The 19575-nt window shown below is 31.8% G+C and overlaps 1 protein-coding gene across 1 annotated transcript in view; it reads left to right on the top strand.

Moving 5' to 3' along the window:
* LOC127709308 (epithelial membrane protein 2-like) overlaps positions 1 to 19575 on the top strand; it is a 68646-nt gene that overhangs the window by 37507 nt on the left and 11564 nt on the right. The window contains exon 2 of the mRNA XM_052214776.1: positions 8907 to 8987. Coding sequence (XP_052070736.1) covers positions 8907 to 8987 — 81 coding nt within the window. The remainder of the gene's footprint in view (positions 1 to 8906; positions 8988 to 19575) is intronic.

The following is a 19575-nucleotide window of genomic DNA, read 5'->3' as shown; positions in this document are numbered from 1 at the left end:
CTACTGAACGTTGGTGATTTGTCAAAAGGAAACCTCTTTCTCTAAACACTTCATGACCAACTGCACATGTTCCCAGTTCATTTCTTTTTCATATGTCAAAATTTCTGGCTGACTATTTTCAGTTTGCTTTTCCTTCACTTGTCATAGGCATATCTGTTTAAATATTGTGTCTATTAGCATACACATAAACTCATCAAGCATACCGCCATGATATAATACCACTAATTTATTACATGGATGGGGTTGGAGACCACATGAACGACTCTCCACGTAAAGTTTATGTTTTTTAAATTGATTGCTACAATTTACATAATCTATATAAACATTGTGTTATGTCTATTACACCTAATGACTATCTGGAGATGAAAGACCTGACTTTTATAGGTATGCATAACTACAGCAAGATCTTGCGGCAAAATGTCTTTGAAGATTGCTAAGCATTTGTAATGTTATGTTTTCCAATATTTGTTTGCTGATCATTGAATTATAACTACCATGGTTCAGTTGGGAATTCTGCAAGACGCATTGTTTATCATTATTTAGAAAACTTCATTATGTTAATCTCGGATAAATAAACCTGTCCCATTTACCAATTTATCTATAATGCAAAACACTTTACTTCTAAAGATAGTCTTTGAACTCGAATTTATTGATTATTATAAAAACGGTAATGTTATTCACAGTGTAACGAGTGCGTTGGTGTAGACATGAATTAAGAAAACACATTTTGTTTGTAAATTTCAGTTTATAAAATCATGTAATTGAACTAACACTAACATTGCAATCCTTTAGGCGACGTTAACGGTTTTTAACTCTCCTATAAAGGACCCTTTCAAGAGTTACAAGGGAACTTTGTAAAGATAGGAGCGTGATGGGTCAAATTTGCAAACAAATTTACATACCATTTATCATTGCCATCAAGTTAACTCGTAATTTTTGAACAATTTCATAAAACTGTAGTCATTTATATGATTTTCTTGATAGAGCTATGATTTCCTTGATAGAGGATTGCTGCTAACAAGGAAGCTATTAAACTAAGAGTTCCAAATGGTGAAGTTGAAATCATTCCTTCGTAAATGTTGTGTCATCTGTACTATTATTTGTCTGTTTGTCTTTTTATTTTTGGCCATGGCGTTGTCAGTTTGTTTTCGATCTATGAGTTTGACTGTCCCTCTGGAATCTTTCGTCCCTCTTTTATTAAAGGCTCTTTTGCACAAATACACATGGCAATACACAATTAAATATCAATATATTCAGCGAAGTATGAGAAGTATAAATTAGAATATAGCCAATGGTTTAAAAGAAAGTAGATATTATCAAAAAAGATGGAAAATACTGTTATATACATGTATCGTCGTGTGTGTAATGTAGTAAAGTCGTGAGAGTTGTGTGCCATTGTTTAATGATCCAATTTGTCATGTGATGTAATCTGTCTCTTCTGAATACACGTGAATGTGTTTTTATTAGTTCTTAAGCAAATATAAATTTAGCGACATGGGGAGGCAAGCATATGCCCCCCCCCCATGTGCGTAATAAAAGAGTAGACAAATTATGAAAACAATATAGACCATGTTTTATGGTCCTATTTGAACCCGATTTTGCCGTTTGTAATAGCGAATATATAGAGTAATGTTCGTGTTCTGAACGGATTTTATTGACCGTATATTTTTCTGTTATTTTGTTAGTTTTTTCACTGATCAATATTTAAATTGGGGGAATTGAGTACTGACAAAATAATTGCGGTCTTTTCTGTAAATTATCGGTTCATAAAATGCTAATATATTTCAAAATACTGAAATTTTTCTACCCCAAGGCTAGATAGCTTCACAAAAGTTTGAAAAACTTTTTGAAAATTTGATTCAGAGTACTTGATGTTGTTCTCCACATGTTTTGGTTCGAGCGCCACTGATGAGTCTTTAGTGTATTTTTATCATAATCCTGGTATCTTTGATGTTTTTATTCGCACCATATGTTAATGGTTCTGATCAAAGTCAGGAACCCGTCACTTCCAGACTTTTTTTTTATTATATTTCATGTCCGTTTAAAAACTCGGTGCTGGTACAGATCTTAGGTAATTGAATCTTTTCACAATTTAGCTGATCTAAGCGCGTTTAATGCTTTACCTACTGCGTCGAAGATTTTCCATTACTGAAGACCATATTTTCGAGGCTATATTACTTTTGATGCTTTTGTGCTGTGTGGTTGCTGACTCTTTAACATATAAACAATTTCCTTTATATTCATTCCATATTTTTAAGTTCACTATCAAAAGGAATTCAAATTAAATATGGTAATTTCTATGTAAAATCTAATGGAGTTCAGATCTGTATGAAATATCCAAAGCATTTCATGGACTGTAACGTAATATCATCTAATAATAGACTAAAACGGACAAGAAAACTAACAGTCGTCATTTTAGCACCCAATCAAGTAGAATTCAGATCTTTATGTATATTTTAATGTAGAATCAAACTAAGTGGTAATCATTATTCCCGTGTGGATTCCTCTGGTGTCCAAATTAGTATGTCCATTTTACTGAAGAAAAATGCAATTATTATTATATGTCTGTGTGCATATAGCATAAAATAGAAATATTGAAGCCGCTAAGTGGTTATTTTGGGAAAATGTTATTGCTTTTGAAGTAGATTATCATACTAATAACACTGCATCTCTGCACGTTCATAAAGGTGAAGAGTTTAGTCATTTCTTTGTTCATCTTCAACGTGTTGATTGATTGATGGGTCAATCTATTGTTAATTAATACACGTTGTTACATTCTGCATATCTTAAAAGCATTAATAACTAACATTTCACACAAGCTCAAGGACATACATATCTTAAGTATGCAAGAAACATCTCGGCCACATACTAGAAGTTTAGGTATGGACATAATTATGTTGATTTCTTTTTTCAAACAGAGGGGTTTCGCTTCGACGACTAGAAAAAACAACGGATGAGCTTCTGAATTCTTGTTTAACGCCTCGTTAGGCACTTTTCGTTTGTTAAAGTTGTCTTTTTTATTGAAGGAGGAAGCCGGTGAGTTCGAAGAAAACCACCGATCTTCGGTAGAAAAAAATGACAATCCTAGTCAATTTAGATAGGAATCGAACGCACCTTGCCAAAAGCAGTGTTCGAACTCAAAACCTCATTATTGAAAGACTGGTGATCAATCTAGATGAACTACTCAGACCCCACGGCTACAGAGGCCGATCCTGACGTAGGACAAGAACGTTACAGTGTGTTGAGTTTAACCTATTTCTAATTACGTTATCAACATTATAGATCATAGACACTGTCCTGTTTACATTTCCCTATACTTCGAATAATATCGATCTCCGGCTTTTTATTCCAAATTTGTTGACGTTTTGTAATTAGTTTTAATTCGGCTAGAGGTCATACAAGAAGGACGAATATAGCCTCTGACATCATCAGGATTATTATAAAATCATTAACTAATGCACTCGGGTGTTTTTCATCGTAAACCATTTGGTAGTAATGTGCAGACATGCAAAAAATTTAAACTCAAGCAAGATTGTTTGCCATTCTAGAAATGAATGTAAAAGATGATTAAAGTCAAAATCTTATCTCATGATTGAAATGAATAATTTTAGCACTTAAAATGAGATTAAAGAGAATATGACAATTTGTATAAAAAATGATGTTACGTATCAACAACATACATAAGCCAGTAAGTGTCAGGAAACACACAAATGGGAATTTTCGTTAATACAGTACCATTATGATCGTCTCTATGGTGATCAATTCTACATATTGTTTCGTCTTCTCAATCACGTTTGTATGTATTCCAAAACAAACTTCAAGGTCTGTCATGTTATTGTTGTCGAAAATGAATACGAGTTGTTATGGGCGACCTACAGCTATTCATTTATCATAAGTGCTTGCGAAAATATAAATGCAACTTTTGAAAATTAAGATATCTGTAATGAAATACAAGAATATTGATTCTTAATAAAGGAATAGTTTAAAACTTAAGAAAATGTGTAAAAATTTTAGATTATATACATGATTTGCAAAATTATATCATTCTATTATATACAAATAAGGAAATGTGGTTTGATAACCGATTCGAAAACTAATTACAAAGACCAATGGAAGTAAAGGGCACTGCAGAGCTTTTAACTATGAGAAAAACCCATACTATATAGTCAACTATAAAAAGCGTCGACACGACAAAAAATGGACAATTCAAACGAGAAAACCAACGAATGGATTTATGCTTAAAACTAAACAAAAACAAATATGACAGACAGAAACCATCGACAAGCATTGAATTACAGGCTCCTAAGCAACACTGAAAAAAATAAACAAACAGACTTCAACATTAGCGTAAAACAGCTCAGAGTTGATTTTTTTTCGCTTATTTAGCATTTCTCAATCATCGATACCGAAGCAAAATATACAAAAGCACTGGATGGAAAAGTAATTTAATACTTGCAATCCATCAGCAATGTGACGCAAAAGTTAGCCATAATGCCTAATGACTCTCTACATATGGAGGAATTCCGCTCATAGTCTTTTAAGCCTAAATATATTGGAGTATTACAAAATGAAGTGAAATGAACGTAAACATAACTGATATGCATGTGAAAATTTAAACAGTAAGGAATATGACGAATTATGAATTTATGTATCATCATTTATATAATGGCGATCGAAAGATAGCACATTCGTTTTTCAGCCAAAAATAACATTTGAATAATTTGTGAGTCGGAATTATTGAGCTCATACAAGTACCGTGAAATTATTTGCATGAGAGATGTAAGTCTCATAGACAAACATGGTGAAAAGGGGCGCATTACATTTGCGCTCATTTGGGAATTAAAATATTTTACGCTGGCGCGTAGCTTTTGATTACATGTGCGCGCGTTCATTTTACAGGTAACACTGGTAAAAATAAAGATTACTCATAATAAATATGTTTATAGTTGTTTTGAATTTTGAGAATATTTCTAATTTCAAATTATATATTTTTCAAATTGACTTCTAAAAATATATAGTGATCATGAGAAATCCCGTTATAGCTTAAGACATACATGCTCCCCATTTCCATTCTCAATTCTATATAATTTAATTTTCAAATATTTCAGAGTAAATTGTATTCTTTTTCCTGATTTTATCGAATAGTGATCGATTAAGTAAATAATTTAAGTCAGTTTGTGAAGTTGCGTCGAGACACAAACATGGACTTTCGTTTGTCAGAAACAAATCGGTGGGAAATCATTAATGTAATGAATGATTTACCTTCCGTATAGAGAGAACACATAAGTCATGGATATTTCATGGCGATCAAACCTTTAATTGCAAAGATATTTTATCAGATTCCAAATTTCATCCTTGGGCGGCATCACTACCGTGAGAAGAATCCAGGCGTACTACAAACGGTCCGGAATCATTCCATGCTCACTACAATGAGTAATTTTATTCAGCACATCTATGTAGTGTTGTGTTTCATAAAGCAGTGGGCTTCAAATATTCAGCAACTTACGACATGTAAAATCAGTACTTTTAAACTTTAGATTTGCTGTTTTTACATTTTCATCATACTGTATATATTCCCAGGACTAAGTGCTTGTGCATAATAAAACGGACTTATCCTGCTCGAAAATAATAGTTAAATAAATAAGTATAATTTACCTGTATTTACCTGAGTTTATCTTAAAACAAATGCGCGCAAACGTAATGATTTTTGCGCGCAAATGTAATGGTAATGCGCGCAAACGTAATGCACTTGCAAATGCTTGTGTATTGGCGGGTTCAAACCCTAGTTGAAATTTACCTAAATATATACATTTAAAAACAAAGCTTAGTAGGATCTTTTCAATGATGTATTAAATAGTCATGGATTACAAACTATCTATGTTTGATTTGGTTTTACCTTATTTATTCTATTTTAATTTGTAACTGTTGTAGTACGAACACAAATGATTGAGGCAAAAACATATCTAAATCAAACCCAACTAGAAAAGGAAATTGAAAACAATATATTAATCAATCCGTCCGGGTAGTTCAGCATTACAGTGTAACATAAGATCATTCATTTCGTGCATTTTCCACTATATAAACTAACCAATTTCTTTGGATAAGATGGTGTCCAGATATTTCATTTAATTACAATATTATTGACGTTTTTAGCGTTTCTAATGATAATATTCATTGATGTCAATACATGATCGGCATGTTGCAGGATTGTCTGATTCTACATTGATGTCAATACATGATCGCCATGTTGCAGGATCGTCTGATTCTACATTGATGTCAATACATGATCGCCATGTTGCAGGATTGTCTGATTCTACATTGATGTAAATACATGATCGGCATGTTGCAGGATTGTCTGATTCTACATTGATGTCAATACATGATCGCCATGTTGCAGGATCGTCTGATTCTACATTGATGTCAATACATGATCGCCATGTTGCAGGATTGTCTGATTCTACATTGATGTCAATACATGATCGCCATGTTGCAGGATTGTCTGATTCTACATTGATGTCAATACATGATCGCCATGTTGCAGGATTGTCTGATTCTACATTGATGTCAATACATGATCGGCATGTTGCAGGATTGTCTGATTCTACATTGATGTCAATACATGATCGCCATGTTGCAGGATTGTCTGATTTAGCTTCAAGATATATATTGTAACTGTCCATGTCATCGCCTATATCTCTCTGTTTAGCTCTTATAACATTACATATCGCGGCTTTGGGACGTTACATATGCTTTACCCGGTCTGCGTTGCTTTGACCTCGACCTTTTACAGACGTCATAATGTTCGACCCAACGTCGATAAACTTGACCCTAGCTGATCAAGTTATCTTCCCGTTTACTTGTAAAAAACACATAATATCTATTCTTTTAAAAACACACAAATGCAAACCAATTAATCGATTGTCAGATTTGATCGCATTGTAAAATATAGGCTACTCGACGACATATACAGCCTTTTATACCTCGTTTCGTGCGTTGACTAGTTATTTTTATATGTTATGTCTGTCATATGATATTTTACAATATAAGAATTAAACCTGATAATTGTTATATATTGCCAGTTCATTGACATAATGGGCTCGATTCTATTTGTTCAGTTGTTTTTTTGTTGAAGTCATATCCGTTCTTTAATGAGATTTTTGAAGACTGTGCAGGGGATCTCTCTTATCTTTTTTGTATAGTTTTGTTCAGTTGCTATCCCATTAATGTATACCCCACATATTTTGTTTAAGGGGCATTAGCTGTCAAATTCATGATCACCGATTTGACTTAGATTTCCAATATTTGATTTATAGAATACTGAAACGTATATATAAAAAAAAAAGAAAAAAAAAAAAAGAAAAAAAAAAAGAAACAATAACCAATGTATGTTATGATGTATCTTTATTTAGTGCGTCCTTTTAGATGAAACACCATTCTATTAACGATCGATATAACAGCCAAAGATTGCCAATTGTAGTATGAGCCTAAATAAACACAAATATAAATATTAATAGACAGACAGACAGACACGAACAATCGTATAATGACGAATCTAGATATGTTTGATTTAGTGTCATAGATCGAAAAAAAGTAAATCATCGTTTAATTTGTAGATGAATGATTTTTTGTAGTCAGAATCAGTCAACGAATTTGTTTTTCCTGGTGGCTCCCTTATTTAGGTTTTCAATGTTGACATTATTTTCTTTTTAATAACTGGACATGCATAGTATTAGCCATTTCCAACTAATGGTCAAGCTAAAGGTTGCATGGATACTGATTCAAATGAAATTAGATGATTGACTTGTAAGCCAATAATTCTTTAGCGATGATTTTGAGCCCATTTTGACAATATTGAGCCAAACTTGCTGCTAATATAAAGATATAGTATTTCAATATTCCACTTTTATAAATGTTTGAGACAAACAATATCATATTTTGAATTTTTTTCTTAACGTACCTGATGCCTCTGTAAGAAAACCAAATGAGAGTTGTTGGTTCTTTTTCACAGTTTAAAACATTACTAAATGCTTTTTAGTATTATCATTTTTAACTGTTAGATTTTTTCTTCCTTTCAAGATTGTTTGAAATCATTGATCATTCGTAAAGGCAAGTGTTATGGTTGTTTTAAACTGGACAATTAATGCTGGTTTTCATGAAATCTGAATCCAAGGACAAAGTATGTGGTTTGCAATGCGATTTGTATCAAGTAGCCTCTAAGCAAAATAGTTTTTCAGCTTCACCATTTACTTTCGTACTAATGACAAGTAAACTTTATCAAATCATCGTTCAGTTCAACTTCAGGTTAGAAATACATCGTTTTCATTCGATCAAATTGGCTAAGTGTAGTCTTTTGCTAATGTAAGCAAATCTTAAGTTTATTTAGTCTCTCGTTGCTGTTTTCACTTTTACCAAAATGTATTAGATGTCAGGTTTCAATATAAACTTTGTCTCTTTCACTGATTATTGTTGTGATAATGGTGGTGATCCATTACATTATAGAATTAAGGTCAATAAAAAGGAAGCAATATAGAGTGTCCGTGATACATCAAGAAGTAAACAAAATAATGGAGATTATACGATATACAATTGTGCTATAATTGTAAATGTATTTTTAACGTAAACAGAAAGGATGTTGATTAGCATCGACGTGATAAAAGATAATTGATAATAAATCCGATCGGATGTGTTCAATCTTATTTCAGATTACTTTTGATATTATCCTTAAAGATTAATTGTTTGAAACATATGAATACTTTCTCTTCTTTTCCGATTTAATGACAGAGAATAACTTATATTGAACAAAAAAAAGAGGAAAACAAGAGGAAATGAAACATATTCTATGCAAGAGTAGCTCTATGAGTTTCTATTTGGATTTTTAAATGTTTGTTTTCTTTCTTTTTTTTCAGAAGAAACATGCAAAGATCATAATTTATTCCCAACAGAGATGGAGCTTTATCATGATCATTCTTTAGATATGAAAATACTAGGTAATGTATGTTTACACCCATCCTTACTTATTTATTTAAACTATGTTCACGTGGTATTTCCTTATATGCGTTCTCCGAAATCCAAATCTGTTCATACAGACAAAAAAATATATATAAAAGTGTGCAATGGATTTTTTTATTAAGATAAGATATAGATTGCAAAAAGCATTTATTTTCCCAATAGGCGACAATGGTAGCCTTTTCCAAGAAATAGACTTTATAAAGTTGTTTTTGAACGAAACCTTGCTTGAATTAAAGACAAACTATTATGACAGTATTTTTTTTACCCTAAAAATATAGGTCCCCGTTGCTTTTCTTATCGTAATTTGAACTTATCTCCCTTGCCTATCAATATTGCACTTAAAATCATGTGTCTCATCCCAGCATAGAAAATACTTCTCAGTTCCGTTAGGGCTAAGGACAATATATTATTTTACTTTCGGTATAATGCAGATTGCACGGAGTCTCTAATAATAAAAAATACAGCATGCACCGACCAATCAGGATAAGCTATACTCTTAATTCATTCTGATTACCATGTTATCTTCATTAAATGGCTGCGCGCATAATATTTATTGTTGATCGTAACCTATACCACAAATTTCTTTCTGCTATTTTGAATCTTATAAATGCAAATAAAAAATCTACAAGAGTGTTTACCAACGGTGACTTCCCATGATGCAAATGGGAACCTGCAACGGCGACATTATAAAACAACTTACTCGTACATTCGTTATTTTTGCTCAACTAATTTTGAAAAAAAAATCACTTGAAAAAACAACATTGTCATTAATAATTAGGCAATATAAACATCTCTTTTCACCTAAGAAAGAGAAATATTACAAATGACAAGTTTAAGCTTCAAAATACAAATTTCATTAAGCAACAAAAGGTTGTCTGCATTAACAAAAGTAATACAAATCTTTCAAGAAACAATCACAATTCGGCTACTGACTTTGACTTTGAGAAAATACCTGAAAAGTAAAAAGAAGAAATTCTAATAGAAAATGCCGAAGTCTTAATCATTCCGAAAATACCTCTTTTTTTACAGAAGAAAAGATGTCACTTATTGAACGCAATAAAAAAAGAGTTAGGTTACACAAATTCATTGAGCAACAAAATGTTGTCTACGTTACAAATCGTAAAACAATTGTTTTAAGTAATAATCAGACTTTCGCAACTGATGTGACTTTGAACCAGTACCAAAATGTACTTATATACAATGTCGAAGTCTGAATAAGACAAGAAAAAACCTGTTTGTTTACTCTTATAGAACAAAACATATAACTAATTAATAGAAGATTAGAACTGATACAATGGATGCCAATGGTATAATTTTAAGTACACAAAACATATCAATAAATTCAATAAATATGCTGACAATTAACGGAGTGTAGCAATCGTCCAAACATTCTTAAATCATTTCTTACAACCTCCGACCCGTTTAGAAATAAGAAACCAATATAAGTGAATTGACAGTGTCTAAATCTACATGAAAACGACACTTTATGAATATTAGTAATGGTAAAATATTATGTTCGTAGTTGATTTTCCCTTGTACATATTTTGATTCGAGTTTTTTCTGATATATTTACTATTAATTAATGTCAAATACTTTGAAATACGAAGGTTTCGACACCTAGTCTTAATGAGCCTCATGAAGACGTAACACGTGTTTGTCAAACTAAAACATGAGCATAATATCGTCGAGGATTATTTAATAACAGACAAAATGGCATTTAAAAAAACCGAATTATTAGGACATTTATTTTGCACAATTAACACTTACTCTTACCTTACACTGAGTTGATGTAAAACATTGTTATGACAGATGTTTTGTTGAAAGAATGATATTAACATATATTTTTGAAAAAAAAACAAATAAACAAAAAAATTTAATCTTAAATATCAAAAAAGAAAAAAAAGAAATTACGGGAGTGTTTAACAAGGATTTTCCATTAAGCAAATGGAAACCTGCAATATCAACAGTTTGAGACAATTTACTCATAAACCAGTTATTTTTTATGAATCAATTTTGTAAAAAAATCACTTGAAATAACAACATTGTCATTTATAAATTCGAGTTTTAAAAAAAACCCATCTATTTCACTTTAGAAAGAGAAAGATTCCTTATGAAAAATTGTAGCGTATACAGTAAAATTGGTACCGTTAGTATAATTATACAAATTCCATTAAGCAACAAAAGATTGTCTGCCTAAAGTAGTCAAACAAATTTCCAAATAACAATTACACTACGACTAGTTATGTGACTTTGAGCAAATACCTGAAATGTAAAAGAACGCAATTCTTTTAGAAAATGTCAAAGTATAAATCATTCCGAAACTACCTCTTTTGTTTACAGAACAAAATATGTCACTAATTAATAGTAATGAAAAGTTTAAGCTTGCACACAAATTGCTAAGCAACAAAGGTTGTCTGCATTAATAATTGCAAAACCATTTTTTAAGTTATAATCAGAATTTGGATACTGATATGACTGTTAGCAAATACCTGAAATGTAAAAGGTGACAGTTCTTATAGGAAATATCAAAATTTTAATAATACCAAAAATCCCTGTTTTAGCTCACCGGGGCCCGAAGGACCCCATGTGAGCTTATGCCATCACTTGGCGTCCGTCGTCGTCCGTCGTCTGTCGTCGTCGTCTGTCGTCGTAAACTATTTCAAAAATCTTCTCCTCTGAAACTACTGGGCCAAATACCTTCAAACTTTAACTAAATGTTTCTTAGGGTATCTAGCCTATAAATTGTATCCGAAGTTTTGATCCATCGACAAACATGGCCGCCATGGCTAAAAATAGAACATAATGGTCAAATGCAGTTTTTGGCTTATATCTCAAAAACTAAAGCTTTTAGAGCAAATCTGACATGGGGTAAAATTGTTTAATTGGTCAAGATCTATCGGCCCTGAAATTATCAGACGAATCGAACAACCCATTGTTGGGTTGCTGCCACCGAATTGGTAGTTTTAACAAAATTTTGCAGTTTTTTGTTATTATTTTGAATATTATTTTAGATATATATAAACTGTAAGCAGCAACAATGTTCAGCAAAGTAAGATCTACAAAAAAGTTAATATGACCAAAATTGTCAATTGACCCCTTAAGGAGTTATTGCCCTATAAAGACAATTTTACACAATTTGTTCATCAAGTTTGCTAACATTTAAAAATCTTCTCCTCTGAAATACAGGTGAGCGATTCAGGCTCTTGAGAGCCTCTTGTTTTACTCTTATAGATCAAACGATGCAATCAATTAACGCAAGATTATGACTGGATTCAATTAAATGCCAATTGTATAATTTTGATAACACAAAACATATCTATAAATACAATAAACAAGCTTACAATTTACAAAGTGTAGCAATCGGTCAAAAAAAAAGTAAAATAACAAAAAAACCGAACTCCAAGGAAAATTCAAATAGGAAAGTCCCTTATCAGATTGCAAAATCAAAAGCTCAAACACATCAAACGAATGGAAAGCAACTGTCATATTCCTGACTTGGTACAGGCATTTCTTTATTGTAGTAAATGGTGGATTAAACCTGAACCTTTCACTTGTATGACAGTCGCATAAAATACCTTTATATTGACAACAATGTGTGAACAAAACAAACAGACATAATAGGTAAAAATGTCAAAAATAGGGGTACAGCCGTCAACATTGTGTTAGAATCTTAATCACTATAAAACAAACAATATGTCAACATTCTTAAATCATTCCTAACAACCCCCGATCCGTCTAGATGTCTCTGAATATGAAACCAATATTATAATTGTATTGACAGTATCTAGATCCAAATGCAAACGACACTTTTATGAATATTTTTTGTCCCCCGCGTGACGCGTTGCGGGCGACATAGAAATACCGTCCGTCCGTCCAGTCTTGTTAGCGCTTTAACATGTACCATTCTTGCCAGATTTTTATAAAACTTATGTAATAGATTGATATCAGTATTGTCTCGGACAATTTAGAAAATCAGTGCCGATCAACACTTTTCAAAAAATACCCCTTGGAAATATTAATTATATGGAAAATTGCATTGTTAGCGCTCTCATGTGTACAATTCTTGCAGATTTGATAACAAAGGTTTATATCAGCAATGTCTTGGACAAATCCAAAAATCAGTGCCGATCAAATATTTTTAAAAGAGTTATGCGACTTGGAAATATTGATTATATCGGAAATTGCATTGCATTTGATCTCAAGTCTTTATTTCTGCAAGATTTTTTAAAAAATTTAAAGAAACGGGAAAACAAGTTTTTAAGTTAATGACCTGGGACAGATTATATATGTGCAACGCGTTGGACATTGGAACTTTGTTCTTTTATAAATTTTTATTAACGAAAAACTTTATGAATATTAGTAATGGTAAAATGTGATTTTCGTAATTGATTTTGCCTTGTAATTGTTTTGATTCGATTTTTTTCCCTGGTGTTTTACTGTTAAATGTTAAAATATTTTGAAATACGAAGGTTTCTACACCCAGGCACGATGAGTCTCATGTAGACGAAATGCGCGTTGGTCGTACTAAAATATGAGCACGATGTCGTCGATGAAGTTTTAATAACAGACAAAATGGCATTTAAAAAAAAGTAATTATTAGGTCATTTTTTGGCACAATTAACACTTACTCTCACCTAACACTGACTTGTTAGAACAAACTTCAATTTATGCCAGATGTTTTGTTGAAAGAATGCTTATAACATTTTTGTTTTATACAAAATAAATTAACAAAAGTAGTTCATCTTTAATCTAAATAATGAACTTTTAAAAGGAAAACGAAAACCTGCAAAAATACAGAGTAAGATAACTTGCTAGGAAATATGTCAACATTTTTCTTGAAAATAACAAAATTATCATATATATAGAACGATGTTCTAATAATAGTAGAAAAATCAATAAGAACTAAAATACATATAAATATCAATTAACTAGTAAATCCAGATTCTGTCTATTTTAGTTGTCTGACTTTCAAATTTGCTAAAAAATCTGTTCCGGTATTTCGTTTTTATCTGAATTTCTCTTTAAACATCATAAAGAGAAATACGATTTCCCGCTATTTTCCTTTTCATTAAACCAAGAAGCTACATACAATTACCAGGAATGTTGTATATCTCTGGCTGTGCAGATTTTTCGGGTTTGCATGAGATTGAGCGCGTCGAGCCTTAAGTTGCATGCTTTAAATATGTTGAATTTCTTCTGTTTGTTGACTTGACGAGTCTTCAGTGCCTTTTCTACAAAAGATTTTATTAATTTGGAAACAAAAAGGAGAGTTTTGTAAATACAGATGAAAAACGCACCAAAGTGTCCATCCTTTCCGATTTAATTAAAACATGATAAGAATTTTCATTAATTATTACTTTAATAAGATAAACACGTGACCTAACACAATATCTGAAGACTGTGCTACTTTGTTAACATAAATAATATTGTCATAAATAAAATGCATGATAGCAAGACCACCATCTGGGACGATTCCGTATTTCAGCTAACTTTTCAACAGACATTCGGTTAACCTGGTTATTTCATTGTTCAAGTCTCTATTATGAAGGTACTGACGATGGCATTCCATGATTATTGTATTTGATTTTTGAAATGGCATTGCACAAAGTAAAACAAATATGATTTCCTTAGTAATAAGACTGTTTTGCATAATTTACAAAAGGTTGTCAGCATGAGAAATATTTTTTTCAAGTAACAATCCGACTTTGGCTATTGATGTGGCTTTGAGCTAATACCTGAATTGAAAAAGAAAACATTTCTTATAGAAAATGTCGAAGTCTAAATGATTTACCATAACTGGATAAAATGAATGCCAGTTGTATAATTTTAAGTACACAAAACATATCTATACATTTATTAAACCTGCTGTCCATAAATAGAGTGAAACAATTGTCCAAAGACTGTTAAATCGTTTCCAACGATCTCCGACTCGTCTAAATGTTTGTGAAATATGAAATCAATAGCATTGTATTGGCAGTGTTAAGATCCACTTGAAATCGATACTTTATGAATATTAATGATATTATTATCAGTAATTGATTTGGCATGCAAACTGATTTCTGGTATATCTACTGTTAATTAAATGGTAAAATAATTCGAAATACTAAGTGTTTTCTTCACCAAAATTTGGCTCCCCCCCCCTTTTCCCCCCATCCCAATTTCGTTTCAATGCTATTCAACTTTGAGTTTAATTTGGCATTCTAACTGTATTGATTCGGGTACCCATCATGATTTTTGTGTAGACGAAACGGGCGTTTGTCGGACTTGATTATGAGTCTGGTATCGTTCATGACTGTTTAATGACAGACAAATGGCATATTTAAAAAAAAAACATTTCCATAAGGACACTGTGTTTTGCTCTTTACACTTACTTTCATCTCAAACTGAGTTTATGGTATTTATTAAAGAGAATTACGCTATATACAACTTTTTTTCTTTTTTAACTACATTCAGCTGTATCTTGATTAGTCTTTTGGGAAATATAGCTAGTTTCCCCTGTAAATGTTTCTCTTATGGAGTCCGAATCGGATCGTGGTTCATAATTAAATGAGTCTGCATATTAACGAGTCCAAATAATTTACTCAAAAGATTACCAAAATTTTAAAATAAAAATCCATCAGATACAAAATATTATGTAGACCTTAAGTGTTAAGACAATTTTGTTTGAATATTGCAGAATTTTTCATTCATTCATTTTGATTAAAAAAAAAGGAACATACATTACTAAATTACACTAAGTTGTACGTGAATGACAAAACGTATACCAGTATACAATTTTGACAGAATATTTTTTGGGGTTGAAATGTCCACACTCAAAACGTGGTAAATGCTATCAAACCCTACATCTCCGATCTTATCTTATTGATTTGTTAACAAAAATCACGTGACAAAAGTAATTGGAGAAATTTGATTTGGTCACTATAGACATTACTGTGACTGCACAAGAGAAATGATGGAACCAGTTCTTTTTATAGTCTAAAAGACTTTTCTCGAAAGTAATTAATTAAAAATGCAACTATTCAACCTCATATTTTTAACATAAAAAGCGCTGTTTAGAATTTCATTTATTAATTTATTCAGGTATCAGGTAGATGTTTCAATGCCCTAAGACTTATTTCTATTGACCTAAAATTTATCATCAATCTTATATTCCTTAGAAAAAACATGGCGCAAGCCCTATCTTCCATTTCACTTAGACAGTTAAGATGGATTTCATGACTGTACGTAGTAATCCAACACAAGACTGTAGAACTTCAAGCTTAAATAATGCCAATTTCTTGTCAATATCTGACATATTTACTGTCTCATGTATAATCTTATTCGATGTGTACAATTATAAGATGCTTAATTGGCATGTCTGTTTAAATCTCATACTAACAAGATTCTGTGAATTCAAATGAAAAACTAAATGCATAAATCAATATATATATATATATTCAATTTGTGATTATTTTTGTGTTTAATTTTACATGCAAGTGATATTTAAGTGAGCAGGAATGATAGGATAACTTTTTGCATTCTTGAATCAAAAATTGGAAAAAGTTATTGTAAATCTTTTCAAAAAACATCCTTTAAGTGTTCTAAAGACATTCGTTCCCTCCTCGGAATTCAATATAATACACATTTGGGGTTTCAATATTTTATTTAATTTGATTTGAATAGACTATCTTTTTTGGGGTGGGTTGTTGTTCATAATTGAAATTAATGACACGATTGCAAAACTAAGCTTATCCTCTATTTATCGCACTGGCAAAGTTCATGCCTTTAGACAGGTATACATGGACATGTAGCGAGGAGAAACCTTTTTCTTAGATTACAACCTTTAATCTCTTTCATCTGGAATACAAACTGCAAAAGACACACCAATCAGTTTCTAAACAGTTGAAAAACGGAAAGTGAAAGGTAATCTAAACTTCAATAATACTTCGTTGCACCCACCACTCCTCAGGTGCCAAAACAATATATCAAGCTCTAAATCGCCCGAATCTGCAAAAGTTGTAAATGAATTAAAATATCAAAGAATCGCTTGTTTAATCATCTATAGTACAGCTGCTTTAGCACCAGATCTTTTTTCTTTGTTTATCATTTTGTTAACATATATATCTATTCTGGATATTACGAAAAATCAGAACAAAATATCTACTCAACAGATTTCTTGTGTTTGACCGACTAATTTAGAAATATAATTCCAAGCAGAAAATATAATTTCATAAGTGTATATACATATCATCTGTTCTTTGATCAGTCTTTTCTACAGCTAATAAGCCAGTGGTGACCGATTTATGCAGCTTATAAACATATTGATAGGTCCGACCTCTTAAATTACTTTAAGTCCGATTTGACTTTTTTACTACATAACAACTGGTTACCCTTCTGGTGCACCTGGGATGAAACTCCCTGTAATGTGGTTAGGTATCAGCTTACAAATGATCGTAAACACAATCCCTTCATACTTTACTCTATTATGAATCTCGCCGTAATATAGCCCTTTTGTGCTGATGCAGCGTAAAGCAATCACCATTCAAGCAATCACTATTATGAATCCCCAAATGCGACTTTTAACCCGATGTTTATCTGTTAGGAACAACATGATGGTAGCCAAAAGTGGAGCATCAATTGATTGCTCTTCTAGAACCTTTAACTCCACCCATGTTCTCGATTGGGTTCATGTTGCTCGAAGAATAAAAAAATCATTAAAAATACCATGCTTATAATTGTGTACGCCAGACGCGCGTTTCGTCCAAAAAAAGATTCATCAGTGACGCTCGAATAAAAAAAAACCTTAAAAGGAAAAATAAAGTTCAAAGTTGAGATGCATTGATTACCCAAAATTCCGAAAGGTTTTGTCAAATATAGAGCTAAGGCAATCTATTCCTTAGATTGAAAATCCTTTGTATTTCGATTATTTCAAAGTTTTGTAAACAGTTAATTTATAAATATGATTATATCAATGATATTTTATGTCAACACATAATTGCTGACTACTACAACATCCCTACGTAAATTTTACGGACGCCATCACGAGTTGGTTGACCGTTATAAAATATCCATTTCACAGATGATAGCGGATATGTTCCAAATGTCGTTACTACAATCCCGTCCCTTTTTCCCCGAATGTGACCTACCGAATTAGACTTATTACCGGGTTTGTACTATAATGAGCAACACGACGGGTGCCACATGTGGAACAAGATCTGTTTACCCTTCCAGAGCACCTGAGATCACCCCCAGTTTTTGGTGGGGTCCGTGTTGCTCAGTCTTTAGTTTTCTATGTTGTGTTTTATGTGCTGTTGTTTGTCTGTTTGTCTTCTTCTTTTTTGGCGTTGTTAGTTTATTTTCGACATATGAGTTTGAATGTTCCTTTGGTATCTTTCGCCTCTGTTCTATAAGTGTTCTGTATCGTTTATTGTATTTGTAGAAAGTTGTTTGTCTTTTCATCTTTATTGTGGTCATGGAGATTTCTTTCTCTCTTCGACTTGTGTTTTTAGTGCCTCCGTGGTATGTTTTAACATTAAAAGAAATATACCAGACAACTAATCCAACATACCAACGTACTAAGTTTATATTCATTGAAGATAGAAGACTTATAAAACTACGAATAAAAGACAACATGACGTATAATGAATTTCAAAATCAATGGTCAATGGTTCAGTAAAATATCTCGAGAACTCGAAATAAAACGTTTATTCTTTTTTCCTTCCAAATTGAAATGTATATTTCTCAATTACGAATATTCACTTTTGGTTTTTAAGGTCAAGCCAAGGTGAACTCGAAACTATCATTGTTTTTGTTAAAACTTCATCCCTCAATCTTCGAAAATATTAAAGTAGATATCTAAGGTCATTAACATCAACAAATTACAAATGGCGATGTTTTTTCTCTCAAAGATGATGTTTATGTAATCTAAAGTACGTGCTCACTTGATCACCCACACTGTATACTTCATTGCAAAAAATGTAAACATCATAAACTTTATTTTTCTTCTCAGGATATTTACTCATTAACATCGGTATCTAGAAGACTTAATCAATTTTCTGCGGATTCGAAACGTACTAATTGTTTATACAGCATTTATATGTCGCACATTGCAGAGGTTGCATTGTAAATCCTTGGATTTGTTACTGAGCCAATTCATTACCGTTATGTTTGTATAGAATATACAACCACAAAGTATACAAATATAATACCCTCAAAGTATATACAACGACAGAGAGGTGCCTGCTTACTTAAGAAGGAATTAAGCGTGACTTCAAATCACTCAAAGATTTGCTGAATCTCAATTGAACTTCTTTTATGCTGGATATATTTTAACCGCCAATATTTGACGAAGCACGGTCGGTTTCAAGGCAGTGAACATATTAGTTGTTGAATCATCTATTCAATGTAAAAACTTCTCTTATATTTCAAAGTACCAACAGTTTATTTGGTTGATGTCCAGTGAGTCTAAAAATGTTAATATGTCAGTGTCAAGATTTATTAGTACTTGTTTTGAAATAAGAAAAAAAATTGAATTTCAGAAACTAAATAAACATTTAGTAGTGAGGTTGTTTCTGTTTTATTTATTAG

This window comes from Mytilus californianus, unplaced genomic scaffold (genome assembly GCF_021869535.1).
Source record: "Mytilus californianus isolate M0D057914Y unplaced genomic scaffold, xbMytCali1.0.p SCAF_7, whole genome shotgun sequence".
Classification (NCBI taxonomy): Eukaryota; Metazoa; Mollusca; class Bivalvia; order Mytilida; family Mytilidae; genus Mytilus; species Mytilus californianus.
This window is presented reverse-complemented; position numbering and strand designations above follow the sequence as displayed.